This window comes from Oncorhynchus mykiss, chromosome 15 (assembly GCF_057628025.1).
Source record: "Oncorhynchus mykiss isolate SJ-2025 chromosome 15, ASM5762802v1, whole genome shotgun sequence".
Lineage (NCBI taxonomy): Eukaryota > Metazoa > Chordata > Actinopteri > Salmoniformes > Salmonidae > Oncorhynchus > Oncorhynchus mykiss.
The window spans coordinates 4,711,895-4,735,307 of record NC_143036.1 but is presented as its reverse complement, the minus strand read 5'-3'; the positions used below and the strand labels follow the sequence as shown (position 1 = coordinate 4,735,307).

General features: G+C 42.1%; 1 protein-coding gene across 1 annotated transcript in view; it reads right to left on the bottom strand.

Annotated features, from left to right (window-relative positions):
- Positions 1-373: 373 nt before the first annotated feature.
- The window catches only part of LOC110489526 (junctophilin-1), a 100,189-nt gene continuing 77,149 nt past the window's right edge, over positions 374-23,413 (bottom strand). Inside the window, exons 5-7 of the mRNA XM_036945667.2 lie at positions 2,632-3,398; positions 2,369-2,465; positions 374-2,215 (exon numbers count right to left, since the gene is read on the bottom strand). Coding sequence (XP_036801562.2) covers positions 2,385-2,465; positions 2,632-3,398 — 848 coding nt within the window. The 3' untranslated portion in view covers positions 374-2,215; positions 2,369-2,384. The remainder of the gene's footprint in view (positions 2,216-2,368; positions 2,466-2,631; positions 3,399-23,413) is intronic.

Below are 23,413 nucleotides of genomic sequence, written 5' to 3'. Positions count from 1 at the left end.
ACACAGACTTCATCTCTTATCGACCGTCTATTTCACCCCCCCCCCCCCCCCCCCTCCTCCACCCCCCCTCCCCCCCCTTCCTCCCCTCATTATCTTCTTCTTCTGAGGTAAAGAAAAAGGTTGAAGTGTTCAAGACTTTTTTTTAAAAGGCATCACTCCTAAACCACATAACCACAGGTATCACATATTATCACCCCCCCCCCCCCCTTTCCCCTGAATTCAACCCGAATACATTCAATACCAAGTTTCTTCTGAGATTCAATACAATCAAATTCTAGAATCAAATCAAATCTTTTTTTTTTTTTTTTTTTGAGAATCAATTCAAGGACGCTTATTTTCCAGTCTCACTGACATGCAAGCAGAGATTCACAATAACAATGGGTGTTTTTTAATTTGACTAAACCAACTGATTTTCCTCCTCTTCACAGCTCGGTGGTTTTAACATCGGAAGCAAAGAAGATAATTAAAGTAACTTGTCAACGAAATCCCATGCACAGTTGTGTAATAATAATAATAATAATAATAATAATAATAATAATAATTTAATCCTTTGATTTAATAAATGACATAATTTATAAGACATCTTTCAGTCACATAGAGCAAGCTTCGACTTGCTACATACACAGTGTGGCTTCGTTCCTCAAATCCTACTGTCAATCTGCCTGCCCCCATCTAGTCAAATTAAGCTTGTCTTTCCTGTTGTATGATACAATAACATAAACATGTTTTAAAACAGTTAAAATGCTCAATAGACTAGACCCTTTGTTGGCAAAATATATATATTCTTTCTTTAAAAAAATAAATCATATTGTACTTTTAATAAAATGTGGACAGAATTCTTTCATTATGATGAAATAAAATAATTATGAATAGTCCAAAATAAAATGGGCTCCTCGTATTAATTTTCCTTCCTTTCAACTACAAGTCTATAACTGCAGGTAATCAACATAAACAAACAAAAAACTTAAGCTACAACAACAAAAATGCACAGGGAAGGTGAAGGGTGAAGGTGGGAGGAGCTAAAGGAAGCTGTGATGAATGGTTATTTGTTAACAGAGTAAGACTGCCGTGTGACCGCGCTAGCACTGACAGCTAACGTTCGGTGCATCCGCTTTCCTGCAGCAAGGGGTGGTTAGAACCTCAGAACACTGGAACCTCAGAACTCTGGAACCTCAGAACACTGGGACCTCAGAACACTGGGACCTCAGAACACTGGGACCTCAGAACACTGGGACCTCAGAACACTGGAACCTCAGAACACTGGAACCTCAGAACACTGGGACCTCAGAACTCAGAATGTGGGAACGTTGGAACGCGCAGCTCTCAGTCCTCTGGCCTTGCCGTGCTTACATCTCCCCATGAAGACGTCAGAGGGTAAAATAGTAAGGCAGCTGTTAGCTCCTGTCATCTATAAGTGCATCCCCACATTGGCCCAGTTAAAGTTAGTCAGTCAGTCCCTCTGTGTTCCTGCCAGGACAGGACAGAAGGACAGGACAAGCAATTCGCTACACCAGCAATAACATCTGCCAATATGTGTAAGTGACCAATAAAATGTGATTTGATTTTAATAGAAGGAGTGGCCTTGCACGAGCAGAGAGCTCACTGCTTGGGACAGCAGACATGTGTATTTCAATTACTTCATATTTTCTTGTGTGTGTATGTGTGTGTGTGTGTGTGTGTGTGGTGTGTGTGTGTGTGTGTGTGTGTGTGTGTGGTGTGTGTGTGTGTGGTGTGTGTGTGTGAGTGTGTGTGTGTGTGTGTGGTGTGTGTGAGTGAGTGTGTGTGTGTGTGTGTGTGTGTGTGTGTGTGTGTGTGTGTGTGTGTGTGTGTGTGTGTGTGTGTGTGTGTGTGGTGTGTGTGTGTGTGAGTGTGTGTGTGTGTGTGTGTGTGTGTGTGTGTGTGTGTGTGTGTGTGTGTGTGTGTGTGTGTGTGTGTGTGTGTGTGTGTTGTGTGTTGACTTTTTCTGTTGTATTGTTTTTCCTATCTCCCTCAGACATATCATTTTGTTCTTTAACAGAACCCAGAGGAGAGTATTACGATCAGGCAGGTCTGTGGACGGCCCTGGACAGCCTGCGGGTCCTTCTCTCCTGCCTCTCATGTTTCTCTCCTGTGTCACAAAGCTGATTTCCATGCTCCTGTGGCCGCTTCCGATTCTGACTGACACCATTTTGATTTTTAAAAGGCTGGAGACGCTGCACCAGTTGCCACGGCATCACTGAGGGGTCAAACACAGTTCAGGTGGGGTTTAATTGATTAGTTCTGAACTGATTGGATAAAATGACACACAGGAGGTCAACATCATGGCCTGCTCTTTAGGAACATAACAAACATGTCGTGTGGCTGTTTTTATTTTGTAAGAAGAGGTTACCTGAGACACAGGACCATCATGTCAGGAAGTGGACAAATATGATGGCTAGGCCGATATTCAACAGCATCACCATAGCAACCAGGATAGAGTTAGGAGCCTGCAAGGCAACACCAAGAAGAGTTAGTATCAAGGTCCCCCATGTCGTGTTACTAATTGTGAATTAAAAAGGTACAACTGATCCTAGATCAGCACTCCTACCATGTCGTGTTACTAATTGTGAATTAAAAAGGTACAACTGATCCTAGATCAGCACTCCTACTTACATTCTCTTCACCCTGCCCGTCAGCCATCTCCATACTGGCCTTCTTGGTCTCTGCCAGGCTCTTTGGTTTCAGCGAATCCTGCTTCCTGAGTTTGCTCTGCTCACCTGTGGGCGTCGGCTTGAGGGTGAAATTCCGAAAGGACTTGGGGGGTGGCGGGGCCATCCGTGCCAGGGTCAGTTGACTGGGCTCCTCGTCCTCCTCAGGCTCAGGTTCCGGGGGCAGGGGTCCCCTGGAGGGGGCTTTGACGTAGTAGCTATGGTACTGGGAGTGGAGTTGTCCCATTTCATTAACAGGACCCACCATCGTCTGCGGAGCAGCAGCCTGGGGAGGTGGTACGTTGGTGGGGCCGGGCTCCGGGGCCTTGGGGGATTTGGCTGAAGCCTGGTGTATTACATGGGAAGAGGGAGCAGCAGCTGTGGGCGGCTCGGCAGCGATGGACACCCTCTCCTCTTTACTCAACTTCCTGCTCAGCCGCTCCTCCTTGCTGCTCTTACGGACTGGCTTCTCCTCTTTGCTGACCTTGCGACTGTGTGATGATTCGTCCTTGCTGATCTTGCGGGAGGCGGAGGTGGAGACGCTGTTGCTGTGCGGTCTCTTCTTGCTGTGGGGCGATGGGGGAGGGGTGGGCCCGGGGGTCTGGGCGGTGCTGGGAGGGGTGGGCCCGGGGGTCTGGGCAGGGCTGGTGGGGCTGTCTTTCTCCTTCTCTTCGGGAGGATCCTTGGGGATCTCCACTGGATCCATGAACGCCTGCTTGATATAGTCAGGACCTATAGGGGAGACAGACAGAGACACAACTCATGTTTATGCAATTAACACACTCTTACATGTATAATGTCCCATGTAATATGTAATATGTCGTGTGTAATCAACATGTGTACAGTACATGCACACAATGAATTCTCTATTTTAGGGTGGCTGCAGTAACAGGGATTGCTTTTCAAGTAGCACACATTAGCCATTAATCTGTGTATGGGTAGTGAAAAACACACACGCACACACACACACACACACACACACACACACACGCACACACACACACACACACACACACACACACACACCCACCCTTCCCCCATACACAAATATCCCATTAAGGAGAAGCTCTCTACCGGCCAACGATGACATGAGAGATTATAAATCTATCCCAGAGTGCCAGATCATGTGATCTGTGACCCATATTGGGTGAACAGAACAGAGCACAGCTATCTGTTATCCACTGCTCCTGTCTAGAACCCAGATTAGGATAATAGAACAGAACATAGCACGGCTATCTGCTATCCACTGCTCCTGTCTAGATCCCAGATTAGGATAATAGAACAGAACATAGCACAGCTATCTGCTATCCACTGCTCCTGTCTAGATGTCAGAGGCATGGCATGCATTTAGAGCAGCAGACCCAACAAAGAGTATATGCTGTAACTTAATGCTGTAGATAGATAGAGTCAGGTCGAAATTTATTGGCACCCTTGATAACGGTGAGCCAAATAATTACATAAAATAAATAATGCAAATATAATTTTGGGGGAAATTATATTATTGTATACTAATACAAGTCCAAGTTATACCTCTGTTTTCAATACCTTTCAATACCTCGCCTTGTGAGGATTTCAATTGGGGTCCAAGTCCGGAGACTGAGAAGACCATTGCAAAATGTACATTTATTTATTTTAATTTCATTTATAATATATATATATTTAAACATTTTAAATTGTATTCATTGATTTATATTCACTTATATATATTTATTTATTTTTTATTTATTTTTATATTTTTTTTTATTATTTTTATGCTTGGTTATTGTCCTGCTGAAAGATCCACTTCAGCCCCTTTACTGGGTTCAAGGTCATGATGCCTTTGACCTTTAACCTTGGGCTCCCGAGTGGCGCAGCGGTCTAAGGCACTACAGTCCCTGGTTCGAATCCAGGCTGCATCACATCCGGCCGTGATTGGGAGTCCCACAATTGTCATCTGGGTTTGGCTGGGGTAGGCCATCTTTGTAAATAAGAGTTTGTTCTTAATTGACTTGCCTAGTTAAATAAAGGGCCAGTGGAACAAAATGTTTCAAGAACCTATTGCAGTTCACAGGGGAGGAATGTTTGGGGATTTTATCAAAATGCTTTTTTTGTTAAAAAAAAAATACTTCTGGAACATCTGAACTTTTGTATACAATTTTTATTGTACTTTTATTTAAGCCATTTGAGAACTGAAAATGTGGTGCTACATTGCAACCCTGAATTATTGACAAAGATCAGTGGGAAAAAGTTGTGGACGACTACTTTCTACACACGGTCAGTGTGAACCCGGAGTGACTTGACACAACGTAGAAAACAAGCTCTAGCTGCAAACAAACCAAACAGAAAAGACACGCTGCCGTGAAGCATTCATCCATGGTTATGGGTAAGAGTCTAGCTACATTGTCAGATATTATACATTTCAAATTTAATCAGAAAGTCACATTCATTGCAAGCTAAAGCATACTCTTAGCTAGCTAGTGAATGTTAGCTTGCTGGCTCGCAACGCTAACGTTACGTGTATGATCTGTGTATTAATATTATTTGTATCTCAGAAAATCCATTTGCATTGCTAGTTATAGCTAGGTAGCTAACATTGAACCTAGTTTGTTAGCGTTAACTACCTGCAGATTCATACTACAGCATTTCATGCATGGTGGCTAGCTATGACAATCCGTTTGCACTGTAGCTATGAGTTGGGATTATGGTTCATTGTTTAGCTAGCTAGCTAAATGTCTAAACAACATTTTTCAATTCGCCAGATGATTACATGACCCATAAGTTTAGCATGGTGTGTCTGGGGTGATTTCAGCCATCTATTGTATTTCATGAACATGTGTGCATGTCTAGACAATAGTGGTCCATCCACTTTATCTAGATGTGGCTGGGGTGGTTAAATAATTTCTTTCATGATCTAATAGTTATAGTTACACTTTAAATTTTTGATATTGCAACTATTTACATATTCAAGTAACCGTTTCACTGTACAGTTTACACCTTGTGCATGTGACAAATAAAAATAAGATTTTATTTGATATAGTGTGTGTTTACCAGAGACGTTAATGTGAAAAACAACATGGCCAAGGACTAGATATATGTGTATATTTACTTGGAGTTTTTCCTTATTGTAGGCTACTACTTTCACCACTTTTAGTCTTGAAATCTTTGGTTGTTTACTACACTACCGTGCTCACTCCGTTTAGCACATGTGAATCCTTAATGAGATGGGTGGGGCTAAGGCTTAAGAGGCTGTGAACGATGCTGAATGGGTGTAGCTCTCCAGTAGGTACCAAAACATTCAAGGGCCATTTTCTCAAAAGTGAGATTACAAGTTGATCAACTTTCAAAGCAGAATTAGTTTCCCATTGTTCCTCAACTGTAATGTATGACATACTATTTTCTAGAGTCTCTACTTTTATCCAATGTAAAAAAATAAATAAAAAAAAACACAATTTCAAATTTTGCTACATAAGAACGAATCGAGGCGGTTAGTCACAAATAGCACCTTAACATCAATATTTGACAGTAGGTATGACGTTATTTTCTGCTTCTGCTTATTTTGGAGCTAAACCCACCACCTCTTTGGCCAATGACCTCTATTTCCACGTCATCTGACCAAACCACCGGTTCCAATCCAAGTGCCAATGCTGTTTTTTTTTTTATAGCAAAATCCAGGCGTTTTACATTTGTTGGATGACATGAAAATAGAGCTCTTTGGCCAAAGAGGTGGTGGGTTTAGCTCCAAAATAAGCAGAAGCAGAAAATAACGTCATACCTACTGTCAAATATTGATGTTAAGGTGCTATTTGTGACTAACCACCTCGAATCGTTCTTATGTAGCAAAATTTGAAATTGTGTTTTATTTTTAGATTTTTTTTACATTGGATAAAAGTAGAGACTAGAAAATAGTATATCGTACATTACGAACACCAGTGGTGGGTTTGACGTGGAAATAAGGATCTATAAGACCCCTATATCACTCTGTAGATAACGAAGGCATGAAATGAGGATCTATAAGAGCCCTATATCACTCTGTAGATAACGAGGGCATGAAATGAGGATCTATAAGAGCCCTATATCACTCTGTAGATAACGAGGGCATGAAATGAGGATCTATAAGAGCCCTATATCACTCTGTAGATAACGAGGGCATGAAATGAGGATCTATAAGAGCCCTATATCACTCTGTAGATAACGAGGGCATGAAATGAGGATCTATAAGAGCCCTATATCACTCTGTAGATAACGAGGGCATGAAATGAGGATCTATAAGACCCCTATATCACTCTGTAGATAACGAGGGCATGAAATGAGGATCTATAAGAGCCCTATATCACTCTGTAGATAACGAGGGCATGAAATGAGGATCTATAAGACCCCTATATCACTCTGTAGATAACGAGGGCATGAAATGAGGATCTATAAGACCCCTATATCACTCTGTAGATAACGAGGGCATGAAATGAGGATCGATAAGACCCCTATATCACTCTGTAGATAACGAGGGCATGAAATAAGGATCTATAAGAGCCCTATATCACTCTGTAGATAACGAGGGCATGAAATGAGGATCTATAAGACCCCTATATCACTCTGTAGATAACGAGGGCATGAAATGAGGATCTATAAGAGCCCTATATCACTCTGTAGATAACGAGGGCATGAAATGAGGATCTATAAGAGCCCTATATCACTCTGTAGATAACGAGGGCATGAAATGAGGATCTATAAGAGCCCTATATCACTCTGTAGATAACGAGGGCATGAAATGAGGATCTATAAGAGCCCTATATCACTCTGTAGATAATGAGGGCATGAAATGAGGATCTATAAGAGCCCTATATCACTCTGTAGATAACGAGGGCATGAAATGAGGATCTATAAGAGCCCTATATCACTCTGTAGATAACGAGGGCATGAAATGAGGATCTATAAGAGCCCTATATCACTCTGTAGATAACGAGGGCATGAAATGAGGATCTATAAGAGCCCTATATCACTCTGTAGATAAAGAGGGCATGAAATGAGGATCGATAAGAGCCCTATATCACTCTGTAGATAACGAGGGCATGAAATGAGGATCTATAAGAGCCCTATATCACTCTGTAGATAACGAGGGCATGAAATGAGGATCGATAAGACCCCTATATCACTCTGTAGATAACGAGGGCATGAAATAAGGATCTATAAGAGCCCTATATCACTCTGTAGATAACGAGGGCATGAAATGAGGATCTATAAGACCCCTATATCACTCTGTAGATAACGAGGGCATGAAATTAGGATCTATAAGAGCCCTATATCACTCTGTAGATAATGAGGGCATGAAATGAGGATCTATAAGAGCCCTATATCACTCTGTAGATAACGAGGGCATGAAATGAGGATCTATAAGAGCCCTATATCACTCTGTAGATAACGAGGGCATGAAATGAGGATCTATAAGAGCCCTATATCACTCTGTAGATAACGAGGGCATGAAATGAGGATCTATAAGAGCCCTATATCACTCTGTAGATAACGAGGGCATGAAATGAGGATCGATAAGAGCCCTATATCACTCTGTAGATAACGAGGGCATGAAATGAGGATCTATAAGAGCCCTATATCACTCTGTAGATAACGAGGGCATGAAATGAGGATCTATAAGACCCCTATATCACTCTGTAGATAACGAGGGCATGAAATGAGGATCTATAAGACCCCTATATCACTCTGTAGATAACGAGGGCATGAAATGAGGATCTATAAGACCCCTATATCACTCTGTAGATAACGAGGGCATGAAATGAGGATCTATAAGAGCCCTATATCACTCTGTAGATAACGAGGGCATGAAATGAGGATCTATAAGAGCCCTATATCACTCTGTAGATAACGAGGGCATGAAATGAGGATCTATAAGAGCCCTATATCACTCTGTAGATAACGAGGGCATGAAATGAGGATCTATAAGACCCCTATATCACTCTGTAGATAACGAGGGCATGAAATGAGGATCTATAATACCCCTATATCACTCTGTAGATAACGAGGGCATGAAATGAGGATCTATAAGAGCCCTATATCACTCTGTAGATAACGAGGGCATGAAATGAGGATCTATAAGAGCCCTATATCACTCTGTAGATAACGAGGGCATGAAATGAGGATCTATGAGAGCCCTATATCACTCTGTAGATAACGAGGGCATGAAATGAGGATCTATAAGAGCCCTATATCACTCTGTAGATAACGAGGGCATGAAATGAGGATCTATAAGAGCCCTATATCACTCTGTAGATAACGAGGGCATGAAATGAGGATCTATAAGAGCCCTATATCACTCTGTAGATAACGAGGGCATGAAATAAGGATCTATAAGACCCCTATATCACTCTGTAGATAACGAGGGCATGAAATAAGGATCTATAAGACCCCTATATCACTCTGTAGATAACGAGGGCATGAAATGAGGATCTATAAGAGCCCTATATCACTCTGTAGATAACGAGGGCATGAAATGAGGATCTATAAGAGCCCTATATCACAAAGTAGATAACGAGGGCATGAAATGAGGATCTATAAGAGCCCTATATCACTCTGTAGATAACGAGGGCATGAAATGAGGATCTATAAGAGCCCTATATCACTCTGTAGATAACGAGGGCATGAAATGAGGATCTATAAGACCCCTATATCACTCTGTAGATAACGAGGGCATGAAATGAGGATCTATAAGACCCCTATATCACTCTGTAGATAACGAGGGCATGAAATGAGGATCTATAAGAGCCCTATATCACTCTGTAGATAACGAGGGCATGAAATGAGGATCTATAAGAGCCCTATATCACTCTGTAGATAACGAGGGCATGAAATGAGGATCTATAAGACCCCTATATCACTCTGTAGATAACGAGGGCATGAAATGAGGATCTATAATACCCCTATATCACTCTGTAGATAACGAGGGCATGAAATGAGGATCTATAAGAGCCCTATATCACTCTGTAGATAACGAGGGCATGAAATGAGGATCTATAAGAGCCCTATATCACTCTGTAGATAACGAGGGCATGAAATGAGGATCTATGAGAGCCCTATATCACTCTGTAGATAACGAGGGCATGAAATGAGGATCTATAAGAGCCCTATATCACTCTGTAGATAACGAGGGCATGAAATGAGGATCTATAAGAGCCCTATATCACTCTGTAGATAACGAGGGCATGAAATGAGGATCTATAAGAGCCCTATATCACTCTGTAGATAACGAGGGCATGAAATAAGGATCTATAAGACCCCTATATCACTCTGTAGATAACGAGGGCATGAAATAAGGATCTATAAGACCCCTATATCACTCTGTAGATAACGAGGGCATGAAATGAGGATCTATAAGAGCCCTATATCACTCTGTAGATAACGAGGGCATGAAATGAGGATCTATAAGAGCCCTATATCACAAAGTAGATAACGAGGGCATGAAATGAGGATCTATAAGAGCCCTATATCACTCTGTAGATAACGAGGGCATGAAATGAGGATCTATAAGAGCCCTATATCACTCTGTAGATAACAAGGGCATGAAATGAGGATCTATAAGACCCCTATATAACTCTGTAGATAACGAGGGCATGAAATAAGAATCTATAAGAGCCCTATATCACTCTGTAGATAACGAGGGCATGAAATGAGGATCTATAAGAGCCCTATATCACTCTGTAGATAACGAGGGCATGAAATGAGGATCTATAAGAGCCCTATATCACTCTGTAGATAACGAGGGCATGAAATGAGGATCTATAAGAGCCCTATATCACTCTGTAGATAACGAGGGCATGAAATGAGGATCTATAAGAGCCCTATATCACTCTGTAGATAACGAGGGCATGAAATGAGGATCTATAAGAGCCCTATATCACTCTGTAGATAAAGAGGGCATGAAATGAGGATCTATAAGAGCCCTATATCACTCTGTAGATAACGAGGGCATGAAATGAGGATCTATAAGAGCCCTATATCACTCTGTAGATAACGAGGGCATGAAATGAGGATCTATAAGAGCCCTATATCACTCTGTAGATAACGAGGGCATGAAATGAGGATCTATAAGAGCCCTATATCACTCTGTAGATAACGAGGGCATGAAATGAGGATCTATAAGAGCCCTATATCACTCTGTAGATAACGAGGGCATGAAATGAGGAACTATAAGAGCCCTATATCACTCTGTAGATAACGAGGGCATGAAATGAGGATCTATAAGACCCCTATATCACTCTGTAGATAACGAGGCCACGAAATGAGGATCTATAAGAGCCCTATATCACTCTGTAGATAACGAGGGCATGAAATGAGGATCTATAAGACCCCTATATCACTCTGTAGATAACGAGGGCATGAAATGAGGATCTATAAGAGCCCTATATCACTCTGTAGATAACGAGGGCATGAAATGAGGATCTATAAGAGCCCTATATCACTCTGTAGATAACGAGGGCATGAAATGAGGATCTATAAGAGCCCTATATCACTCTGTAGATAACGAGGGCATGAAATGAGGATCGATAAGAGCCCTATATCACTCTGTAGATAACGAGGGAATGAAATGAGGATCTATAAGAGCCCTATATCACTCTGTAGATAACGAGGGCATGAAATGAGGATCTATAAGAGCCCTATATCACTCTGTAGATAACGAGGGCATGAAATAAGGATCTATAAGACCCCTATATCACTCTGTAGATAACGAGGGCATGAAATAAGGATCTATAAGACCCCTATATCACTCTGTAGATAACGAGGGCATGAAATGAGGATCTATAAGAGCCCTATATCACTCTGTAGATAAAGAGGGCATGAAATGAGGATCTATAAGAGCCCTATATCACTCTGTAGATAACAAGGGCATGAAATGAGGATCTATAAGACCCCTATATAACTCTGTAGATAACGAGGGCATGAAATAAGAATCTATAAGAGCCCTATATCACTCTGTAGATAACGAGGGCATGAAATGAGGATCTATAAGAGCCCTATATCACTCTGTAGATAACGAGGGCATGAAATGAGGATCTATAAGAGCCCTATATCACTCTGTAGATAACGAGGGCATGAAATGAGGATCTATAAGAGCCCTATATCACTCTGTAGATAACGAGGGCATGAAATGAGGATCTATAAGAGCCCTATATCACTCTGTAGATAACGAGGGCATGAAATGAGGATCTATAAGAGCCCTATATCACTCTGTAGATAAAGAGGGCATGAAATGAGGATCTATAAGAGCCCTATATCACTCTGTAGATAACGAGGGCATGAAATGAGGATCTATAAGAGCCCTATATCACTCTGTAGATAACGAGGGCATGAAATGAGGATCTATAAGAGCCCTATATCACTCTGTAGATAACGAGGGCATGAAATGAGGATCTATAAGAGCCCTATATCACTCTGTAGATAACGAGGGCATGAAATGAGGATCTATAAGAGCCCTATATCACTCTGTAGATAACGAGGGCATGAAATGAGGAACTATAAGAGCCCTATATCACTCTGTAGATAACGAGGGCATGAAATGAGGATCTATAAGACCCCTATATCACTCTGTAGATAACGAGGCCATGAAATGAGGATCTATAAGAGCCCTATATCACTCTGTAGATAACGAGGGCATGAAATGAGGATCTATAAGACCCCTATATCACTCTGTAGATAACGAGGGCATGAAATGAGGATCTATAAGAGCCCTATATCACTCTGTAGATAACGAGGGCATGAAATGAGGATCTATAAGAGCCCTATATCACTCTGTAGATAACGAGGGCATGAAATGAGGATCTATAAGAGCCCTATATCACTCTGTAGATAACGAGGGCATGAAATGAGGATCGATAAGAGCCCTATATCACTCTGTAGATAACGAGGGAATGAAATGAGGATCTATAAGAGCCCTATATCACTCTGTAGATAACGAGGGCATGAAATGAGGATCTATAAGAGCCCTATATCACTCTGTAGATAACGAGGGCATGAAATAAGGATCTATAAGACCCCTATATCACTCTGTAGATAACGAGGGCATGAAATAAGGATCTATAAGACCCCTATATCACTCTGTAGATAACGAGGGCATGAAATGAGGATCTATAAGAGCCCTATATCACTCTGTAGATAACGAGGGCATGAAATGAGGATCTATAAGACCCCTATATCACTCTGTAGATAACGAGGGCATGAAATGAGGATCTATAAGAGCCCTATATCACTCTGTAGATAACGAGGGCATGAAATGAGGATCTATAAGAGCCCTATATCACTCTGTAGATAACGAGGGCATGAAATGAGGATCTATAAGAGCCCTATATCACAAAGTAGATAACGAGGGCATGAAATGAGGATCTATAAGAGCCCTATATCACTCTGTAGATAACGAGGGCATGAAATGAGGATCTATAAGAGCCCTATATCACTCTGTAGATAACAAGGGCATGAAATGAGGATCTATAAGACCCCTATATAACTCTGTAGATAACGAGGGCATGAAATAAGAATCTATAAGAGCCCTATATCACTCTGTAGATAACGAGGGCATGAAATGAGGATCTATAAGAGCCCTATATCACTCTGTAGATAACGAGGGCATGAAATGAGGATCTATAAGAGCCCTATATCACTCTGTAGATAACGAGGGCATGAAATGAGGATCTATAAGAGCCCTATATCACTCTGTAGATAACGAGGGCATGAAATGAGGATCTATAAGAGCCCTATATCACTCTGTAGATAACGAGGGCATGAAATGAGGATCTATAAGAGCCCTATATCACTCTGTAGATAAAGAGGGCATGAAATGAGGATCTATAAGAGCCCTATATCACTCTGTAGATAACGAGGGCATGAAATGAGGATCTATAAGAGCCCTATATCACTCTGTAGATAACGAGGGCATGAAATGAGGATCTATAAGAGCCCTATATCACTCTGTAGATAACGAGGGCATGAAATGAGGATCTATAAGAGCCCTATATCACTCTGTAGATAACGAGGGCATGAAATGAGGATCTATAAGAGCCCTATATCACTCTGTAGATAACGAGGGCATGAAATGAGGAACTATAAGAGCCCTATATCACTCTGTAGATAACGAGGGCATGAAATGAGGATCTATAAGACCCCTATATCACTCTGTAGATAACGAGGCCATGAAATGAGGATCTATAAGAGCCCTATATCACTCTGTAGATAACGAGGGCATGAAATGAGGATCTATAAGAGCCCTATATCACTCTGTAGATAACGAGGGCATGAAATGAGGATCTATAAGAGCCCTATATCACTCTGTAGATAACGAGGGCATGAAATGAGGATCGATAAGAGCCCTATATCACTCTGTAGATAATGAGGGCATGAAATGAGGATCTATAAGAGCCCTATATCACTCTGTAGATAACGAGGGCATGAAATGAGGATCTATAAGAGCCCTATATCACTCTGTAGATAACGAGGGCATGAAATGAGGATCTATAAGAGCCCTATATCACTCTGTAGATAACGAGGGCATGAAATAAGGATCTATAAGACCCCTATATCACTCTGTAGATAACGAGGGCATGAAATAAGGATCTATAAGACCCCTATATCACTCTGTAGATAACGAGGGCATGAAATGAGGATCTATAAGAGCCCTATATCACTCTGTAGATAACGAGGGCATGAAATGAGGATCTATAAGAGCCCTATATCACAAAGTAGATAACGAGGGCATGAAATGAGGATCTATAAGAGCCCTATATCACTCTGTAGATAACGAGGGCATGAAATGAGGATCTATAAGAGCCCTATATCACTCTGTAGATAACAAGGGCATGAAATTAGGATCTATAAGACCCCTATATAACTCTGTAGATAACGAGGGCATGAAATAAGAATCTATAAGAGCCCTATATCACTCTGTAGATAACGAGGGCATGAAATGAGGATCTATAAGAGCCCTATATCACTCTGTAGATAACGAGGGCATGAAATGAGGATCTATAAGAGCCCTATATCACTCTGTAGATAACGAGGGCATGAAATGAGGATCTATAAGAGCCCTATATCACTCTGTAGATAACGAGGGCATGAAATGAGGATCTATAAGAGCCCTATATCACTCTGTAGATAACGAGGGCATGAAATGAGGATCTATAAGAGCCCTATATCACTCTGTAGATAAAGAGGGCATGAAATGAGGATCTATAAGAGCCCTATATCACTCTGTAGATAACGAGGGCATGAAATGAGGATCTATAAGAGCCCTATATCACTCTGTAGATAACGAGGGCATGAAATGAGGATCTATAAGAGCCCTATATCACTCTGTAGATAACGAGGGCATGAAATGAGGATCTATAAGAGCCCTATATCACTCTGTAGATAACGAGGGCATGAAATGAGGATCTATAAGAGCCCTATATCACTCTGTAGATAACGAGGGCATGAAATGAGGAACTATAAGAGCCCTATATCACTCTGTAGATAACGAGGGCATGAAATGAGGATCTATAAGACCCCTATATCACTCTGTAGATAACGAGGCCATGAAATGAGGATCTATAAGAGCCCTATATCACTCTGTAGATAACGAGGGCATGAAATGAGGATCTATAAGAGCCCTATATCACTCTGTAGATAACGAGGGCATGAAATGAGGATCTATAAGAGCCCTATATCACTCTGTAGATAACGAGGGCATGAAATGAGGATCGATAAGAGCCCTATATCACTCTGTAGATAATGAGGGCATGAAATGAGGATCTATAAGAGCCCTATATCACTCTGTAGATAACGAGGGCATGAAATGAGGATCTATAAGAGCCCTATATCACTCTGTAGATAACGAGGGCATGAAATGAGGATCTATAAGAGCCCTATATCACTCTGTAGATAACGAGGGCATGAAATGAGGATCTATAAGACCCCTATATCACTCTGTAGATAACGAGGGCATGAAATGAGGATTGATAAGACCCCTATATCACTCTGTAGATAACGAGGGCATGAAATAAGGATCTATAAGAGCCCTATATCACTCTGTAGATAACGAGGGCATGAAATGAGGATCTATAAGAGCCCTATATCACTCTGTAGATAACGAGGGCATGAAATGAGGAACTATAAGAGCCCTATATCACTCTGTAGATAACGAGGGCATGGAATGAGGATCTATAAGACCCCTATATCACTCTGTAGATAACGAGGGCATGAAATGAGGATCTATAAGACCCCTATATCACTCTGTAGATAACGAGGGCATGAAATGAGGATCTATAAGAGCCCTATATCACTCTGTAGATAACGAGGGCATGAAATGAGGATCTATAAGAGCCCTATATCACTCTGTAGATAACGAGGGCATTAAATGAGGATCTATAAGACCCCTATATCACTCTGTAGATAACGAGGGCATGAAATGAGGATCTATAAGAGCCCTATATCACTCTGTAGATAACGAGGGCATGAAATGAGGATCTATAAGACCCCTAGATCACTCTGTAGATAACGAGGGCATGAAATGAGGATCTATAAGAGCCCTATATCACTCTGTAGATAACGAGGGCATGAAATAAGGATCTATAAGAGCCCCATATCACTCTGTAGATAACGAGGGCATGAAATAAGGATCTATAAGACCCCTATGTCACTCTGTAGATAACGAGGGCATGAAATAAGGATCTATAAGAGCCCTATATCACTCTGTAGATAACGAGGGCATGACCCTACGGTGCAACAGACCCTTCCTGTTCTCATATGCTACGGAAACACAAAAAAGGTACACACTACAGCTTTGCTTAATAGAGACTGTGGAATAATCCCCCGTTGTTACATTGCTGTCTAATGCATTCAACTAGTATTTGACAGATAACAGGGAAGGTGGCCCTGTGTTATGTATTCAACTAGTATTGGACAGATAACAGGGAGTGGTTCTGTGTTATGTATTCAACTAGTATTGGACAGATAACAGGGAAGGTGGCCCTGTGCTGCACTGCTGCCAGAAAGGGTTTGGGCCTCATGGTGCAGCTGCACTGCCAGAAAGGGTTTGGGCCTCACGGTGCAGCTGCACTGCCAGAAAGGGTTTAAGCCTCACGGTGCAGCTGCACTGGCAGAAAGGTTTTGGGCCTCATGGTGCAGCTGCACTGCCAGAAAGGGTTTGGGCCTCACGGTGCAGCTGCACTGCTGCCAGAAAGGGTTTGGGCCTCATGGTGCAGCTGCACTGCTGCCAGAAAGGGTTTGGGCCTCACGGTGCAAACGGTTCAGCACCTGTACTTCCATTACTGTACCTCAACGTTAACGACCATGACGCAGTGGTGAAGAGTCGACTCCAAAATAATTGATTCCTCGACTCCTAGCACATCGACTCCCGGGATATCGACTCCCATTTCTGAGTGTCAAGATTTGATTCAACTAGGAATCGACTCCTAGCACATCGACTCCCGGGATCGACTCCCATTTCTGAGTGTCAAGATTCGATTCAACTAGGAATCGACTCCTAGCACATCGACTCCCGGGATCGACTCCCATTTCTGAGTGTCAAGATTCGATTCCACTAGGAATCGACTCCTAAGATTCTGTATTTTTTTGGAATGGAGGAGACTGGTTAGTTGACATACTTCCGAGAACACAAACACTTGCATCTTTCATAGCGAGCTAGTGAGGGACAGAGCGAGAGGGGAGGAGCACAGTATCAGGGCTGTGCACTAGACAGACAGTATCAGAGCTGTGCACTAGACAGACAGTATCAGAGCTGTGCACTAGACAGAGTATCAGAGCTGTGCACTAGACAGACAGTATCAGAGCTGTGCACTAAACGTATCTATTGACAATCAAAAGCCTCTATCTAAAAATGTATTGGCTTGCAATGTCTCGCAACTTCTGTAAAGCAGCAGGGCCTATCATCACTGAAAAGACTAGGATACTGCAAACACAACAGGCCGAACAGACACTCGCCTCATTTAGGGCGAAGCTAGAGGTTTCACTCTCGACAAGATGTGTCCAAAAAAAAGCCCACTTCCCGCTTTTGGGACCACGACTCCCGCTGATAGGGCGCAGACATGAGCATCTCTCCATTATATACAGATCTCTGGTGAAGAGCAAGAGCAGGCGAGCCAGTGGGGGGGACGAGAGGAGGGGTCAGGCAGAAAGAATATCTTGCTAATGTGTATCTCCGATGTCTTGTCTTGCATGCCTCGCAAATTCACCAAAGTAGCGTAAGGTTCGCCTCTTCCTCTCTGTTTAAAAATAAATAAATGACACAACATTCCCCAGGCCTTTATAGCCTACTGTCTAGTTGGGCTTTAACATGGGAAACAACTTTTTGTTTTGTGATAATAACTGCACTGTGAGTTCAATTTTGTGGGGGGATTTTTTGTTGTTGACGTTAAAGCAATTGTTGTTGTTTTTACTCAATACTGTGGCTCATTCATCTAGTAACGTTCTAATTTCTGGTACAGTTACAATATCTTTGAGATACATCATCTTCCCTTGCAGACGCTGCTGTTGTGTCCAGATAAAATGCAGTCATTGCTAGTCACACACACACACGCATGCACGCACGCACGCACGCACGCGCACACACACACACACACACACACACACGTTAGCAGGAAGCAAACAGATAAACCCCACAAAGTGCCGCGCTTCATGTGCAGATGGATCCGACCAATAACATTTGTTTAGACAAGAGAGAGAGAGAGTGAGAGAGAGAGAGAGAGAGAGAGAGAGAGAGAGAGAGAGAGAGAGAGAGATATTCACTTTATATATTATCTACCTCACTTGCTTTGGCAATGTTAACACATGTTTCCCATGCCAATAAAGCCCTTGAATTGAATTGAATTGAATTGAGAGAGAGAGAGAGAGAGAGAAATAGAAGGTCATCTGAGTTAAAGACCCACAACAGCGTAAATCCACTGTTTTGAGCTGAAAGACGATGGCCAGAGCTTACCCATGATGTTGTACAACGATTTAACTCAATAACTCATTATTTTAAGTATGATATATTTTTGGTCTTAAAGTGGGGGAATCTGAAGTGGGAAACTTGTGGAAATCCGTTTGAAAGCCGTGTCACTCCCGATAAACTGACGTGCAAAGTTATAACAACTATGTGTCTGACGAGGCCTGGTTTTAGTTAATTTAACACCTAACTTACATGTGGGATGCTTACTTCCTGTTTCGTACTTGTTGCTACTGGCTTCCTGCTGTTTGCAGTACACCTCAACCAAGAGCTTTGTTGGATGGGCTGATGGTGAATCCACAGAGTTTCTAACCCATCTTTGGCGAAACGGTGAGTAGCTAACTAGTAGCTAACTAGCTAAGTTTGCTATCTCTTCTCGCTATAAATTGAGTGTTCACTTAGCCAAGTAGCCATGGTAGCCAATATGTGTTAGCAGCCTGGCAAGGCTAACACAGCTAGCTAGTGACGCTAGTTACGTGATTAAGAGGGCGCAGGCGGTGGATAGCGGACGTTTGACGGGCTCCCGACCAATTCTTCGACTTCGAAAAAATGTGATCTTACTTTTTTTATGTACATAATGTCTCCGCCATCATTTCCTATGACCTAAAACAGCTTCTGTAAATCAGAACTGTGATCACTAACCTCAATTTGGATAACTTCTACTTCAACAAGTTCAGCTGCTGTGGATGTTCTACTTCAACAAGTTCAGCTGCTGTGGATGTTCTACTTCAACAAGTTCAGCTGCTGTGGATGTTCTACTTCCGGACAAGGTCCTCGGAAAAGGAAGTCATTTTCGCAAAAGGGGCAGACGGGCAGGCATACTGATGAAACTATGTTGGCGTGAAAATAAATATGCCCTTACACTCCGTTCTTTTCGTGAACGTACAGTCACTGGAGAACAAACTGGACGAACTCCATTAGAGAATATCCAATGTTTCTCAGAGTTGTGGCTGAACAAGAGCATGGATACCATCTAGCTCTACTTTCTATACAGCATTGGAGGGGGAGAGGTGTATCTCTGGGTAGGGGGGAGAGATGTGTCTCTGGGTAGGGGGGAGAGATGTGTCTCTGGGTAGGGGGGAGAGGTGTGTCTCTGGGTAGGGGGGAGAGGTTTGTCTCTGGGTAGGGGGAGAGGTGTGTCTCTTTGGGTAGGGGGAGATAAAAAACAATTGAACCTAGCAGTTAAACGGAATGTGCTTTGAAATTTGATTTGATGTGCTTGCTGGCCAATATGATACAAAATGCTGCAAAGTAACTTCAGCAACGTACATAGTACAGTTCAGGTAAAGTTGTAAAGAGAGAACATTATTATATGTTATTTAATTAGTTAGCTTGCTTTCCAAGTAGAGAGATTGTTAAGTCAGTGTGTAACGTCTGTAGCTAGTGAAATGAATTCCTTCCTCACTTTTGAAACTTCTGTGTTTAGCAGAGTAATTTTCTGTCCTATCCAAGAGGAACCAAATGTGAGAAGCACTTTTGTAGTTCCCCATTTTTTTTTTCAATTTTCCCTTCGTTTACCCAGATTAACACCCGGCTGATATGACTAGCCACAGAAGTGGAACCGTGGTCAGACAGATGTCTTCCTCTCCGTGGAGAGTGGCGTTTTGAATGTCATTGTATATGTCTTGTCAAGTTAATAGAAATGATACTATACATAGATCCATGCCAGACAGACAAGGTGTCTATTCACTAACTATTCACCAACTCCACCTCTTGTGTCAACGTGTGTCAGGAGTCAGATGACAACAATTCAGCCTCACTGAGGATTGTCCAGAACAAAATGCAATGTAGTCCTACACATTAATTTAACTATCCTAGTGTAAAGGTAGGCCTGTCTATACCAGTGTAAAAAAAAAAATCATAACTCACACAAGCTTAGAAAACTGAGAAAGAGATGATTATCTCCACCCCTCTCTCTCTCTCCCCCTCCCTCTTTCCCTCTCTCCTCAGTCTCTCTCTATCTAACTCTCTCTCTCTCTCAAACATGCAAATCGACCCCAGTTTCATCCATTCATGATAGGTCAACACCATCTACAGTGCCTTGCGAAAGTATTCGGCCCCCTTGAACTTTGCGACCTTTTGCCACATTTCAGGCTTCAAACATAAAGATATAAAACTGTATTTTTTTTGTGAAGAATCAACAACAAGTGGGACACAATCATGAAGTGGAACGACATTTATTGGATATTTCAAACTTTTTCAACAAATCAAAAACTGAAAAATTGCGCGTGCAAAATTATTCAGCCCCCTTAAGTTAATACTTTGTAGCGCCACCTTTTGCTGCGATTACAGCTGTAAGTCGCTTGGGGTATGTCTCTATCAGTTTTGCACATCGAGAGACTGACATTTTTTCCCATTCCTCCTTGCAAAACAGCTCGAGCTCAGTGAGGTTGGATGGAGAGCATTTGTGAACAGCAGTTTTCAGTTCTTTCCACAGATTCTCGATTGGATTCAGGTCTGGACTTTGACTTGGCCATTCTAACACCTGGATATGTTTATTTTTGAACCATTCCATTGTAGATTTTGCTTTATGTTTTGGATCATTGTCTTGTTGGAAGACAAATCTCCGTCCCAGTCTCAGGTCTTTTGCAGACTCCATCAAGTTTTCTTCCAGAATGGTCCTGTATTTGGCTCCATCCATCTTCCCATCAATTTTAACCATCTTCCCTGTCCCTGCTGAAGAAAAGCAGGCCCAAACCATGATGCTGCCACCGCCATGTTTGACAGTGGGGATGGTGTGTTCAGCTGTGTTGCTTTTACGCCAAACATAACGTTTTGCATTGTTGCCAAAAAGTTCAATTTTGGTTTCATCTGACCAGAGCACCTTCTTCCACATGTTTGGTGTGTCTCCCAGGTGGCTTGTGGCAAACTTTAACCGACACTTTTTATGGATATCTTTAAGAAATGGCTTTCTTCTTGCCACTCTTCCATAAAGGCCAGATTTGTGCAATATACGACTGATTGTTGTCCTATGGACAGAGTCTCCCACCTCAGCTGTAGATCTCTGCAGTTCATCCAGAGTGATCATGGGCCTCTTGGCTGCATCTCTGATCAGTCTTCTCCTTGTATGAGGTGAAAGTTTAGAGGGACGGCCAGGTCTTGGTAGATTTGCAGTGGTCTGATACTCCTTCCATTTCAATATTATCGCTTGCACAGTGCTCCTTGGGATGTTTAAAGCTTGGGAAATCTTTTTGTATCCAAATCCGGCTTTAAACTTCTTCACAACAGTATCTCGGACCTGCCTGGTGTGTTCCTTGTTCTTCATGATGCTCTCTGCGCTTTTAACGGACCTCTGAGACTATCACAGTGCAGGTGCATTTATATAGAGACTTGATTACACACAGGTGGATTGTATTTATCATCATTAGTCATTTAGGTCAACATTGGATCATTCAGAGATCCTCACTGAACTTCTGGAGAGAGTTTGCTGCACTGAAAGTAAAGGGGCTGAATAATTTTGCACGCCCAATTTTTCAGTTTTTGATTTGTTAAAAAAGTTTGAAATATCCAATAAATGTCATTCCACTTCATGATTGTGTCCCACTTGTTGTTGATTCTTCACAAAAAAATACAGTTTTATATCTTTATGTTTGAAGCCTGAAATGTGGCAAAAGGTCGCAAAGTTCAAGGGGGCCGAATACTTTCGCAAGGCACTGTACATACATCATACCATCATTCTGCATTACCATAAATCCAACCTTATTGTAAGGTTCCATACTGCAGGAATTAAAACATATATAAAAAAAATAAAACATTTCAAATTAAATTGAGTACATAATATTAAAAATGTTTTTTTTTTTAAATTATTTTTAAACAAATGATTTCATAATTGTACTGTGTAATGCGGACCAAATGTGTATCGGTCAGGAGGTAGCTAGTGTAACCAATGTGATGTGATGTGAAACGGCTCGCTAGTTAGCGGGGTGCGCGCTAACAGCGTTTCATTCGGTGACCTCATTCGCTCTGAGACCTTGAAGTAGTTGTTTTCCCTTGCTCTGCAAGTGGAGCGATGGGTAACGATGCTGTTGTCAATGTCTGCAGAGGGAACCTGGTTCAAGCCCAGGTAGGGGCGAGGTGAGGAATGGAAGCTATACTGTTAAAGTATCACTCACAGCCACGTTGGAATCTTCAAGTCCTTGAACATTTGGTTGTTTACTTTATCGACCACGAGACAAACATTCTGCTTCTCTGATCAGAGCCTTTTGAAAGCGGGGTACATGGCACGTTGTCTCTCCACCATTTCATGGGGAAATTGTTCATTAATAGAGAATGGGGTACTCTTCGATTCCATACATTGTCGTAACGAGGCAAACTTAATTTTGTAGTGAGTTAGCATAGCTTCGATCAGACAAGGGTCTTCCCTCCCCTCTGCCACCGAAACGGTGAGCCCTTTGAAAATCAATTGTATCCACCTGTTCATGACTTTTTCTCCCGTTGACTGATAGTCTTCCTTTTTCATCCTCCTTTATTAGGCCTCACTCCCCCCTATCTGAGATACCTACTGCAGCCCTCATCCTCCACATACAACACCCCTTCACTCCCCCCTATCTGAGATACCTACTGCAGCCCTCATCCTCCACATACAACACCCCTTCACTCCCCCCTATCTGAGATACCTACTGCAGCCCTCATCCTCCACATACAACACCTGTTCACTCCCCCCTATCTGAGGTACCTACTGCTGCCCTCATCCTCCACATACAACACCTGTTCACTCCCCCCTATCTGAGATACCTACTGCAGCCCTCATCCTCCACATACAACACCTGTTCACTCCCCCCTATCTGAGATACCT